At 46.2% G+C, this 13,826-nt stretch overlaps 1 protein-coding gene across 1 annotated transcript in view; it reads left to right on the forward strand.

The window, feature by feature from the left end:
* Nucleotides 1-7,756, forward strand: part of LOC143997438 (neural-cadherin-like) — a 137,437-nt gene extending 129,681 nt beyond the window's left edge. The window contains exons 33-34 of the mRNA XM_077493054.1: nucleotides 2,272-2,331; nucleotides 7,223-7,756. Of these exons, the coding sequence (XP_077349180.1) occupies nucleotides 2,272-2,331; nucleotides 7,223-7,639 (477 nt within the window). The 3' untranslated portion in view covers nucleotides 7,640-7,756. The remainder of the gene's footprint in view (nucleotides 1-2,271; nucleotides 2,332-7,222) is intronic.
* Nucleotides 7,757-13,826: the final 6,070 nt, after the last annotated feature.

A 13,826-nucleotide genomic window follows, 5' to 3' on the forward strand; every position in this document is an offset into this window, starting at 1 on the left:
GGTGCACCCCAAAGCACCTTGTCCCCATGTTGATGAGGACAAGGGCCTCTTCCCAACAACCCTGGCCATTGGTTGTTGGGGTCTGCGGGCAGGGGGCTTATCAGAATCCGGGAGCCCCCTTTAATAAGGGACCCCCAGATTCTGGCCCCCCACCCTATGTGAATGAGTATGGGGTATGATGCCCCTACCCATTCACCTGGGAGAAAAAAGTGTTAATAAAAAAACACAACACAGGTTTTTAAAATACTTTATTAGACAACTCCGGGGGTCTTCTTCCATCTTCGGGGGTCTTCTCGCCAGACTCCTCCGCCATCTTCTGCTCTTTTGCTAGCTCTTTTACTAGCGGAGGAGCCCGGCTTTCTCCTTCATTGCCGCCGCCGTCCAGGGGTCTTCTTCCGGGGTCTTGTCCCGCTCTTCGGGGGTCTTGCCCCGCTCTTCGGTTTTTCTTGCCGGGCCTCCACTTTCTTCTTCCAGCTCTTTAACAAGCGTTGGCCCGGTCTTGTCGCCGCTGAAGAGTGGGACAAGACCCCCAAAGAGCGGAACAAGACCCCCGAAGTCGGAAGAAGACCCCCGGACGGCGACGAAGGAGAAAGCCCCCAGAGCTGTCTAATAAAGTACTTTAAAAACCTGTGTTGTGTTTTTTTATATACACTTTTTTCCCCAGGTGAATGGGTAGGGGTACATCATACCCCATACTCATTCACATAGGGTATGGGGCCGGAATCTGGGGGCCCCCTTATTAAAGGGGGCTCCTGGATTCTGATAAGCCCCCCCCGCCCATAGATCCCAACAACCAACGGCCAGGGTTGTCGGGAAGAGGCCCTTGTCCTCATCAACATGGGGACAAGGGGCTTTGGGATAGGGGGAGCCACAGGGCCCCCCTTCCCCAAAGCACCCCCTCATGTTGACAGCATTCGGCCTGGTACGGCTCAGGAGGGGGGGTGCTCGCTCGTCCCCACCCCCTTTCCTGACCGGCCAGGCTGCGTGCCCGGGTAACGGTCTGCTATGGACTTTGGGGGGACCCCCACGCCTTTTTTTGGTGTAGGGGTTCCCCTTTAAATCCATACCAGGTGACGGGGCTAGCGAGGTGTCAATCTCGCTGATGGAGGCGGCGACATTGACTTCCTTCGCTAGTTCCATCTACCTGGAGCCACGTTCATGTCCGTTCATTTCAAAAGTCCGGCGGACTCCCGCCATAGTCCAGCGGATTGTCCGCCGGAAAAGTCCGGGCGTGTGTGGGCAGGTCCGCTCATTCGGAAAGTCCAGCGGACCTCCGCTACAAAGTCCGGCAGGTTGTCTGCTGGACTAAGTCCATCGGATAGTCTGAGGTAGTCATAAGGGTCACAGGAGTGCAATTCTTTTGTACTCCTGAGACCCGTTTTCAGCGGAGAGCAGTCTGAAGTCCACTTTCTGCTGACATCATAGAAGTCAGTCCAGGCACTGCACCATCGCTGACACCCGACTCAGCCTCCCAGCGATGGGCCCTGAGAGCCTGAGCCGGCTGCCCCCGCCCCCTCCACAGTCCACTGCTCCAGTGAGCGAGGAGGAGAAAGAGCTGATGAATGACAGTCTACAGCTCTCTGCTGGGGGGGGGGGGGGGGGGCTCTGAAAACCAAATGATCAGTGGTGTTCAATCACTATGGTTCTGAGTGTAGAGGTGCTAGGGGACAGATGCAGCATCGGACCAATGCTGCATCCAAGGGGGTAAGTATTAATCCTAAAGAAAAAAAACCTTACTTCTCTTTTAAGTTACTTTCTGGTTTCCATGCCTAGGCAAATTATGTTATACATCTCAGGAGTCTTCAGGAGGGGAGGAAGGGCGTTTTCAGTTAAGTATATGGTTTCCATCTTGCATGCCTGAGCTAATGGCAGGTGGATTCTAGGAAATGAATGCAACATAAATCATCTGCCCTTACTCAATATGGCCATGGCCAGAAATGTTGGGTATTTTTTTAAGTGATTTCTCAACAAAATAAAGCATGGAAAATTGAATATTAAAAATGAATTAAATAGCATTTTTGGTTGTGGTGATCAGATGAAGCGTAGTTTCACTTTAAATCTAAAAATAAAAATGCTGAGAATAGTAGGGTTGTCGGTTTAACAATAAGAATGGTTGTTAAGGGATGGTATCACCTGTTTCAAGTGATGTATAAGCCAGAGAATAGTGTGGGTGGAGGGACCCATTAACTGGTGCCACAATTTGTAGTGCTATATAACTTTTACCTTTAAAATACTGCAAAGAAGGAAGAGTCATTGTGCTGTCATTTTCAGCGCTGGAAGAAAACAGACAGACTAAGCGGAGCACTAAACAACAAAGGCACAAAGGTTATTGTAAGTAGCCATTGCTTTGTCTATCACTACATTTATACTCATCATTTTGAAATATTGTCTACCTCAAAACAAGACATCTATGTTTTTAAAATGCATCATCCAAGACAACCAGGGTATGACTTTCTTTTATGTTTCAGAGGAGCAGTTTTCCCACAATATCCACTGAAAATGCACGTGTACCGGTCTCTGCAGACAGCCATTTTTCATGTTTTTGCTGTGGCTCCACCCCTTGACAGCCAACCAAGCCTGAACTGTGTGATCTGAATGACCAGGTGAGCACACCTCCAACCGTGAGCATGATAGATTGTGCGAGCAGAGGTGGAGCTAATTCAGTCCACATGATCAATGAATGCTGGCAGAGACTGGGCTATTCCACAGTGCATAACTGATAATGACGAAACACATACTGTATGTAAAATGCACATGTAGCGGTATCCCCGTAGGGGCTGCTGGTAGTTGTGGTATCCCTCTCATCCTGCACAGCCAGGCGCACAATCTTCAGACATATGAATCAAAAACTTAGTCAAGCTCCAACGCAGGATGGAGGTTAATGTAGCGCAGTGCCACGTCCTAAACGTCAATGGTTAAATAGAAAAATTTACTTTCCAGGCACCAATTATAGAAAATATAGTCATTTTTATTAAACAATTAATACATACAAAACATTTAAAATACTGCCAAGTGAATGCAGTAGACAACTAAACCTCTCCAATATGGATCATGAGTGTCAAAACCATGCCATGATAGACATGTGTGACTGTACTATATTATAACATACAAAAAAGCTCTACATGTTTTGCTGAAATCTCTTCTTCAGAAACTTGATAAATATTCTAGGGAGAGAAAGAGGCAGTCAATAACAATTATAGTAATATATAGTAATGATATAAAGTCTCAAGAAATTCAGGGAACACCAAAACAGCAATCAAAAGAGGCTATATATAGAGCATGCAAAGAATGCAGTAGGTGATATGTGGGGACATGCCAGGTAAAACAGTATAGTCGTGTATTAATATCAGAGGCGGCTCTAGGTTTTGTGAGGCCCTAGGCAAAACTTAGACATGAGGCCCCACTCACGCCCATAATGGGAAAAATAATTCAAGCAAGTTATCAGTGGTGGATGAGACAATAGAGTCGGGGGTGAGTCTGGGCCAGGACAGGAGTGTCACCACTACTGGAAGGCTTGAAAGGCAGGAGAAAGATCAGGTATGACAGGAGTCCCACCATTTCACGGGAAGCTTGACAGGCAGAATAGGGATCCTCCTCCTGTCAGCTCTTTTTCCGATCTGTAGACATCGGAGCTGAGGAAGGCAGCCAGCATCTCTCCCTGAGTTCAGATTACAGCACGATGGATGCCAAACAGCCCACACAAGCTGAGGGCGGGTGTGCCCACATTAGTGCCCCCCCTGCCAGGGAATTCACTGGAGCCACTTGGCTCTGCTCCAGCAGGATTTAGCCTGGCAAGGTCCTGGCAATGCAGATAATTTACCGGAACAGAGAGGATCTCCACATAGGGAGAGAGACATTTCCCAAAAAATGTGATATTCCGTGTGCGAGTCAGCCAAATTAGGAGGCCGCGAGGCCCCTGTGAGAGTGAGGCCTTAGGCGACCGCCTAATCTGCCTAATTAAAGAGCCGCCTCTGATTAATATAAGTGCACCAGAAAAATAGTAAAGGTGCATAGCCTAAAATGAATAGGCAAAAGGAGAAAGGCACAACTATAGTTAATAGGAAAGCTCACACCATATAGAGAATGATAGTGGACAATCAGGCCTAAAGGTCCTGACAAGGTCTACCTTAATAAAAGATATGAGTAGCCACAAACTAAGTAAATGTTATATAACTATGATCTTTTACTTGAGGCTGGAGCTGTGCTTAGGGGCAAACGAGCCACCTGAAAGGTATATATATATATATATATATATATATATATATATATATATATATATATATATATATATATATATACACCTTTCAGATGGCTCGTCTCAATATATATATATATATATATATATATATATATATATATATATATATATATATATAGAATAATAACGTTAACAGCAATAGTTAGGTAAAAGGCCAAGAGTACATACCAAGCTGGATAAAGTAGTAAGAGATGGATGGATCCACAAGGGGACAAATGTCTGGGGTGGTTGCCAATATACAAGGCTGAAATGTCAGACTTATACGCACGTCCCAATCAGGTGTGCAGCAGGACTTCCGCATTACCTGACTCGGCCAGGGAAAAGTGCGTCACAGCCGTGCATGCGCAGTCCGTTGAGCGGCTGCAACAGATGAGACCATGCAGGAAGATCATCACACTATGGAGCACAGGGCTGAGAGCTCCCCCAAGTATGAACTCCAAGAAGGCAATGCTATAGACCAGTGATGGAGAACCTCGGCACCCCAGATGTTTTGGAACTACATTTCCCATGATGCTCCACTACACTGCAGAGTGCATGAGCATCATGGGAAATGTAGTTCCAAAACATCTGGAGTGCCAAGGTTCGCCATCACTGCTATAGACATTGCATGGGGCAGATGGTAAAAGCCTAAACAGTGGATAGAATGACGGCCATGAAATGGAGAATAACCACTAGGAGGGGGAAATAACAGTCCCAGACCACATACGCCACAAAGATCATCCCAGATTGGGAAGAGCACGCGGCTACCTGGCCGCACATATGACCCACAGCACGAACACACCACATAGAGCCAAACAAATGATACAGTGAGGAGTTCCACTGCAAACTGGAGACAGATAGATTTTTTTCAGACAGTTGAAACAAGTAGAACCTACAAACATAATAAAACAAAACACATAATTAAGGTAGGTTCTTTAAAAAGCAAACCATATAAGATATCATTTGGGCAATGACTATATATGAGCAAACAAGGAATTTATGTATTAATTGTTTAATAAAAATGACTGTAAATTTTGTATAATTGGTGCCTGGAAAGTCAATTTTTCCAAACTTCAGACATAAAGTGGTCAAGAAATGTTCCTTGTACTTTGTGTTATTTTATTTAGGAGATTGTAACTTGGATGGGGATAGGGTAGATATGGGATGCCCACTTGATTGTAAAAGCAATATAGGGACTGAGAACTATATACACCTCCTGTATATGCAACTACCTCCTTTCCTCCAGCACATTCAATTGATTGCAGACTATCACTCCCTGGGACCAGCTAGCACTGTAGTTGAGGCCTACCAGCCAAGCCTGCATAAATTTGCCTACACTGAAAAAAACCTGTCTTTCGCACCTGTCAGCAGAAGCTGCAGAGTTCCCTCCATCCTGCACCCTTTTAAAAGTCACTCATTGTACTTGTAAATTTCCTCTAGATTTGCACGTGGAATGAATAAAGGCATTATTCTGCTGAAGTTGACCACCTACTTACATGCAAAAATGCTGATAAAACATAATAGGAGGATAGTTGAGTACAAGGAGAATACCGCACTGTTGATTGCATTGTGCATATAGTGCAAACTATGTTTTAAAAGAAACCTGTTTGAATAATAATAATAAAAAAAACTTCTACATATATAACATGTAGTTGCCTTTATGAGTGAATGTTGGGCTGCTCAGGCAGGCAAAGTTTTGGCAAAGTCTGCCTTCTGTATATTTCTATTGGCTGGTCATAAGCTGCCAAGCATAGTAGGTTCATACCTGTGTGTAGAAATGCAGGTAGCAGTAAACTCCGGCACTAACTGGAAGAGCTGGAGCTTTGCCTACAAAAATGGCTGTGAATTTGTCTTGTAAAGGGAATAAGAGTTTGCTTACAGTATGTGTAGTCTCCTCTAGGTGCCTATGCATTTTTTCTGCAGCTGTTTTATTCATTTTTTTTTTTTAAGTCTCTTTAATTATCAAAAAATTTAGCATGGCAGAACGGGGAGATGCTGTTTACAACGGCATCTCTCCGTTCAGCCACCCCGTGAGACGATCGCGGGTATGCCCACGGCGATCGAGTCCGCGGGACCCACGACCGGACTCAGGGGAGTCCCGACCAGCATGCGAGTGCGCCGCCGCTGGCGCACTCGTGATGGCAGGGCGGCATTAAAGATTGGACGTACCTGTACGCCAATATGCCTGCCCGTGCCATTCTGCCAAAGTACATCGGCATGCGCTGGTCGGGAACTGGTTAATTGTATCCGATAGGGTGTAGTAACAGTGTGGCAGTAAATCTTGTGATGACTGCAGCTAAAGAGAATTATGTACAGTGTTCAAATAAAGGTGCAGTGAAGTGTTCCCAATGGTAAAGCTGTCTGTGCACAGTGTCCCAATGAAACAAATGAAAGGTTTGCAAAGATGGGCAATGGCCCCCTCACCAACAACCAGGACAATTCAACGCCTTACAGCTACTGACTCCCAAATGGACATTCTAGCTGCAGATCCGCTTGTGATGATCCCCTGTTACAGAGCATGAAGCACAGGTAGATGCACTGTAGAGACTGTGCTGATCAGAAGTCCAATAAACAGCAGGCAATGCTGGATCCCTTCTTGGTCAGGTAGGAATGCTGTGGACTGCGTAGTAGGCCACGACCTTACTCTCCCTGTCCACACACAAGGCCCCAAAGGAAGAGAGCGCAAGGCGGGTCTCTGGTTTCTTTTATATAGTTCTTCCCAGCAATCTCTCTGGTGGTAGCAAAGATCCCTGGGATATGTAGTCCGGATGCATAGTCATGCAAGGGAACTGACGTCTGTTGGAACTACCAATCCCACAATGCCTTTGGTTGGGCTCACAAATATGATGTCAGTCTGATAATGCTGGGCACTAGAGGGATAATATGGTATACGATAGGGCAGGGAATAGCTGTTTGTGGCAATTATAGTCCATGCTGCTACATCAACATTTGACATAACTAACCTACTGGTTTTTTTATTTACAGAATGGATACAACCTTGAAAAAGTGAAAAAGAAAGTCAAAGTAAATGCTCATCAGTTATATTCTACCTCAAATGTCCCCTCTACTTTGAAGTTGTGTCACCCTCCTGGGCATCTACAGGGTTCAGGTGCATTGAGAAGAACAGATTATCCTGAACAGACTAAAGCTGAGACCAGCATCCCCAGCTTTCAGGAATATGTTTCACAAATAGTTAAGGCTGCAGATAATGACAAAAAAAAACAACCTCCTGAGGTCCTCCACATGTACGCCACAGAAGGTGATGGCTCATTGGCTGGGAGTCTCAGTTCTCTAACCTCTTCCAGTATTGATGAAGACTTGAATTATGACTACCTCTGTGAATGGGGACCCAAGTTTAACAAACTCCGAGATCTGTATCAGGAGTTGGACACGGAGGTATAGCTAGCCGCATACACATGTTCGTAGAGCAACCCAGACACCCACAGTTATACACTAATTTATAACATAAGAATTTTTTATATGAAATATACAATAAACATCTTAGTTAAAAAAGGAAAACATTGATGTGGTGATGAAGCATATGTATTATTTCTTGTTCTTTTTGCAAGTTCTGAGAAGGCTTAAAGGATCATTCATTGTCCAAACAGTGACAACATTAAGAAGGAATTTAGCATACAGACCAAACTTTGTTCCAGGCGTAAGTAACGCTGCCAAGGAGGAAGGCATTAAAGACAAAGTTCTTTGGTTTTTCTCCTTTATAAAATATGTTTTTGAAAGGCGAAGTGTCATGGTATTTTAAAATTCAGTGTTAGAATTTTCGAAGTTTCCACATGTAATAATTGAATTAAATGGGATAGGCCATTTCACTCAACTATTACATGTGGACACTTCTTTTGGGACAGTCTGGATCTAGGGTGCAGGATCCTCGTGGCACACAACTGCAGATAGAAGGATGATCTTGGATCCAAATAACGGATTGTAACACAGACGTATACATTCAGTCTTTGTAGTGAGTCTAATACCATAAGGGAGAGGTCTTAGGAGGTGCGGTGACGGGAACCGTGGTTAAATTTGGATGTTCCTCTATGAACCATGTTTTTGGACATGGAGGAAGAAGGAGAAAACCGAAGGAAGACTGGAGGAAGATGGAGGAAGAAGTGGGGGAAAGAAGAAGACATTTTTAGTAAAGGAATTGTCAAAAACCGGCTATTGTCTTTTGTCACATTTCACAGTTTTTTTAGGTGAATGGGTAGGGGTATAATGTACCCGATACCCATTCACATAGGGGGGGCCGGAATCTGGGGGCCAGGTTGTGTTCTCAGATAAGGGTCTGGTATGGATTTTGGGGGGAACCCCTATGCCATTTTTTTTAATTTTGGCGCAAGGTTCCCCTTAAAATTTATACCAGACCTGAAGGACCCATTCAAATAGGGGGGCGGGATCTGGTGGCCAGGTTGCGTGCTCGGATAAGGGTCTGGTATGGATTTTGGGGGACCCCCATGCCATTTTAAAAAAAATTGGCTTGGGGGGTCCCCTCTGGGCCCATGCTAGACCTGAAGAGCCTGGCATAGACCTGGGGGGGCCCCATGCAGTTTTTTTGGCTACATTTTTTTTTTTTTTTGGCGCAGGGTTCCCCTTAAAATCCATACCAGACCTGAAGGGCCTGGAAGGGCATGGATTTGGGGGGGACCCCATGTAAAAAAATTTTTACATTTTGCTCTATGCTGTTTTTTTCCTTGATTTTTGAATAGCTGTATTTTTGGAATTCCACATCATAATATGTTTGAATAATTACATACCATTGCATGCATTTAAAGAATTAACATGAATAAACCAAACTGATGTGTATTTGCTAATTATGCTGCTGAGCACAATGTATGTTTTCAGGAGGTGATACCATTGGTGGGATTCAAAACCATCGCTTGAACCTTTGAAGGTAACAGGGCATGCCACCACACTATGGAGTTGAGCACAATCATACATAGAAAATACTATTACTAATGTTTGATTCTTTTCATTGTATACAATAATGTTTTGCATTTGAGGCATTAATATTATGGTACCAACCATGCTCATGTGCCATTGGGTAGGGATCAGCGGAACACCCCCGGTTCGGTTTGCACCAGAACTTGCGAACAGGCAAAAAATTTGTGCGAACACCATTAAAGTCTATGGGACAGGAACATTTCAAATCAAAAGTGCTAATTTTGTACCCATGTCCTGCCCCAGGGGATATGTATCAATGCAATAAAAAGATTTAAAAACTACCCCCCAAAACACCTTGCCCCCATGTTGATGGGGGCAAGGGCCTCATCCCCACAATCCTTTCCCGGTGGTTGTGGGGGTCTGCAGGTGGGGGCTTATAGGAATCTGGACACCCCCTTTAACAAGGGGTCCCCCAGATCCCACCCCCCATGTGAATGGGTATCAGGTACATTGTACCCCTACCCATTCACCAAAAAAAAAAAAGCAGTGCAATGTGACAAAAAAAAACAATAGCCGGTTTTTGACAATTCCTTTATTATAAAATAGCTGAGTGGTCTTCTCCTGCCGTCATCTTTTCCTGGTGCTGTCTCTCTTGCTGCCAAATTTTCAAATTTTGGCGCAGGGTTGCCCTTGATATCCTGAAAGGTCTGGTATGGATTTTGGGGAGACTCATTCGCAAATAATATTTTGAGCCACACGATGGTCAGGCCAGACAGCGTGTGATAACACAACAGAGGAACACATCGTCGAGGAAGAACACAGCAGCAGGAGAAGTAGGCCGCGGTAGCGACAGAAGATGGCGGCAAAAGAAATAGCACCAGGAGAAGATGATGGCGGGAGACACTGCTCGGGGAGAAGACCACTCAAAGCTATTTTACAATAAAGGAATTGTCAAAAACTGGCTGTTGTTTTTTGTCAAATTTCACTGCTTTGTATTGGTGAATGGATAGGGGTACAATGTACAATGTACCCAATACCCATTCACATGGAGGGGCTGGGATCTGGGGGCCCCCTTGTTAAAGTTGGCTTATAGTTTCCGATAAGCCCCCCGCCCGCAGTCCCCCACAACCACCAGCAAGGGTTGTGGGGATGAGGCCCTTGTCCCAATCAACATGGGGACAAGATGTTATGGGGGGACCCCAAGGCACCCTCCCCATGTTGAGGGCATGTGGCGCTCTCCCCCCCCTTTCCTGTGGCCTGCCAGGTTGCGTGCTTGGATAAGGGTCTGGTATGGATTTTGGGGGACCCCCACGCCATTTTTTATAAAAATTTGATGCGGGGGGGTCCCCTCTGGGTACATTCTAGACCAGAAGAGCCTCTTATAGACCTGCGGGGGTGGGCACATGCAGTTGTTTTTTTGGCTGGCACTTTTTTTTACTTTCAGTGGAGAAGCCGCTGACAGCTGATGACACATTGGTTGTTAAGAACGCGGGGGCTGGCTTCCCGGCCCCCGGTTAGCAACCAGCTTTATACAGTGTTAAAATAAGAACTGCAAACCAAATCAAAAATAGCATCACAAGCGCAACAGTTGCGTTTCTAGTGCAGTTCCATTGAAATCTATTACCTGCAAATCACGTGAAAAAGTCTCTGACCATTTCCAAAAACGCAATGGCCGCAAAACACATATATATGAAATAGCACCATAGGAAACCATGTTAAATGGACTGTAGAGTTTTTCTGCAAACTGCAAAACGCACTAGAAAAAGCATATGTGTGAACCTAGGTTCAGGGCCAGTTCCCACTGGAGTGATTAATGCGGGAACCCTGCGAATCCAGTGCGGGTTCCAGCATTGCATTCAACTCGCAGGCAGTTCACACTGCCATATGCGAACTGCTGGGAGTGTCAGTATAAAGTTAATGACACCACCAAATCAGCTCGCATATCGCAGTGAGAACTGCAAATTCAGACAACACCCATGCGATTCAATTCTGCTGCGGACCAGAAGGGTCCTCTGCTAGTTTGGTCCGAATGCGATGCAAATTCAACCATGGCTCTGCACTAATCACAGGCAGTGAAGACTGTTATGCCCCTCACTACACATGACTGAGGTGGATGTGGGCACACTGATAACTCCTCTTAAACCAATGCATTCCGGTAGGTGCAGAATCCTTTTGAACTTTTATTGATACAATATACAGTTTTACTCTAACAGATACAAACAAAATGCAATTAATAAAAGATCATACAATTAGTGCCTCCCTATCTATCTAGCTGAAGACACAAATAGTAAACATACCGAAAATGGATCCGGATGGCTAGCGTAGAACTTAGCAGCCGATGTGCTTGCTTCCAGGGTGAAAGGGAAAAGGCCACTAGATGGCAGCATAGATTAATCTAATTAAACAAAAAAGTCAATAGGAAGATTACAAGCCTTATTAACGAAGGCATGACAGAGACATTGTCCCAATGCACGGCTGCAGAGATTGGGAAATGTCTCACTGCCTGTGATTAGCGCAGCACAGTGCCGACTTCCTGGTGGGCTCTGCACATGGGCTGTGCGAACACGCCTGAATTCATCCCTATTGGACAGCACAGGAGTGTGAACCAGCCCTAAGGTCCCTTTCACACTTGTGACTAGGGTTGCCACCTTTTCTTCAAGCCAAACCCGAACATTTTTGCGGTGCACAGCAATTTTTTTGTAGTACACACTATAGCAGTGGTCCCCAACCTTTTTGGCACTGGGGACCGGCTGCGTGGAAGAATATTGTGCCAAGGCCCAGCGAGGGACTGGGGGTGATGTACGCACACGCGTGGGGGGGGTAAGCGAATTTTGCTGGCAATTTATCGGACAATAGCTGGTGTTCGGCTGTTGGTACTTCCATCATCATGGCACCATGGTTGGTATGGTGTCAGAATGACTGAAGCGCATTATTTCTTATATTACATTGTAATATGAATGAAATAGTTCAACTCACCATAATGCAGAATCAGTGGGAGCCCTGAGTGTGTCACTTTCCATGTCGCCTGCTACCGGATGAGAAATGCCACTTGTCAGGCTGCCTGTCACCAGTTGAGGAATGCCACTTGCCACATCACCTGCCAGTGCCACCAGATGAGGATTGTCACTGCATTGGTGACACTGGTTCAGTGGTCTTTCTTAAATGAGGGCAGGAGAGCAGAGATGCGGGGTGGACAGTGAGAGATGATGTCATCTCTCTGCTCCCCGCCGCACCTCTGACATTCTGTATGCTGTGAGGGCGGAAGAGCGGGGATGCTAGGTGGGCGGAGAGAGATGTCATCTCTGCTCACCAGCCCGCTTCTCTTATTCGCCCGCCCGCTTTCCTCTCTGATCCACCGGTGCCTTACAGCCTGCCGCAGTCCGGCTACATAGTCGCTACGGCCCGGTAGTGGGCCGCGAACCAGGGGTTGATGACCCCTGCACTATAGGATTGTAAAATATCTTGCGTTACCCAAAAGGAGTAGTAAGAAGGTATGCTATGGTGAACAGTGGCTGTAGCCAAATTGCATTAACAGTGGGGGAGAAGACTTAAAGGGGCATGGTAAAAAACAAAAGCATTAACGTATACATAAAATATGATTTGATTAATAAAAGAACTGTCAGTGAAAATAGCCTACCTTAAAAGTGGACACTGTCGGCTAGTAGAGCAGAGGACGGTGTCAGTAGGGCAGTGGACGGTGTCAGTAGGGCAGTGGACGGTGTCAGTAGGGCAGTGGACGGTGTCAGTAGGGCAGTGGACAGTGTCAGTAGGGCAGTGGACAGTGTCAGTAGGGCAGTGGACAGTGTCAGTAGGGCAGTGGACAGTGTCAGTAAAGAAGTGGACAGTGTCAGTAGAGAAGTGGACAGTGTCAGTAGGGCAGATGATGGTGTCAGTAGGGCAGTGGACGGTGTCAGTAGGGCAGTGGACGGTGTCAGTAGGGCAGTATATGGTGTCAGTAGAGAAGTGGACAGTGTCAGTAGAGCAGATGATGGTGTCAGTAGAGCATTGGACGGTGTCAGTAGAGCATTGGACAGTGTCAGTAGGGCAGATGATGGTGTCAGCAGGGCAGATGATGGTGTCAGCAGGGCAGATGATGGTGTCAGTAGGGCAGTGGACAGTGTCAGTAGGGCAGTGGACAGTGTCAGTAGGGCAGTGGACAGTGTCAGTAGAGAAGTGGACAGTGTCAGTAGAGAAGTGGACAGTGTCAGTAGGGCAGATGATGGTGTCAGCAGGGCAGATGATGGTGTCAGCAGGGCAGATGATGGTGTCAGTAGGGCAGTGGATGGTGCCAGGAGGGCAGTATATGGTGTCAGTAGAGAAGTGGACGGTGTCAGTAGGGCAGATGATGGTGTCAGTAGGGCAGATGATGGTGTCAGCAGGGCAGATGATGGTGTCAGCAGGGCAGATGATGGTGTCAGTAGGGCAGTGGATGGTGCCAGGAGGGCAGTATATGGTGTCAGTAGAGAAGTGGACAGTGTCAGTAGGGGAGATGATGGTGTCAGTAGGGCAGATGATGGTGTCAGTAGGGCAGATGATGGTGTCAGCAGGGCAGATGATGGTGTCAGCAGGGCAGTGGATGGTGCCAGCAGGGCAGTGGATGGTGCCAGGAGGGCAGTATATGGTGTCAGTAGAGAAGTGGACGGTGTCAGTAGGGCAGATGATGGTGTCAGTAGGGCAGATGATGGTGTCAGTAGGGCAGATG

The sequence above is a fragment of the Lithobates pipiens genome, unplaced genomic scaffold, assembly GCF_037356315.1.
Source record: "Lithobates pipiens isolate NorthernLeopardFrog02 unplaced genomic scaffold, aLitPip1_a1.2 Scaffold_19, whole genome shotgun sequence".
Classification (NCBI taxonomy): Eukaryota; Metazoa; Chordata; class Amphibia; order Anura; family Ranidae; genus Lithobates; species Lithobates pipiens.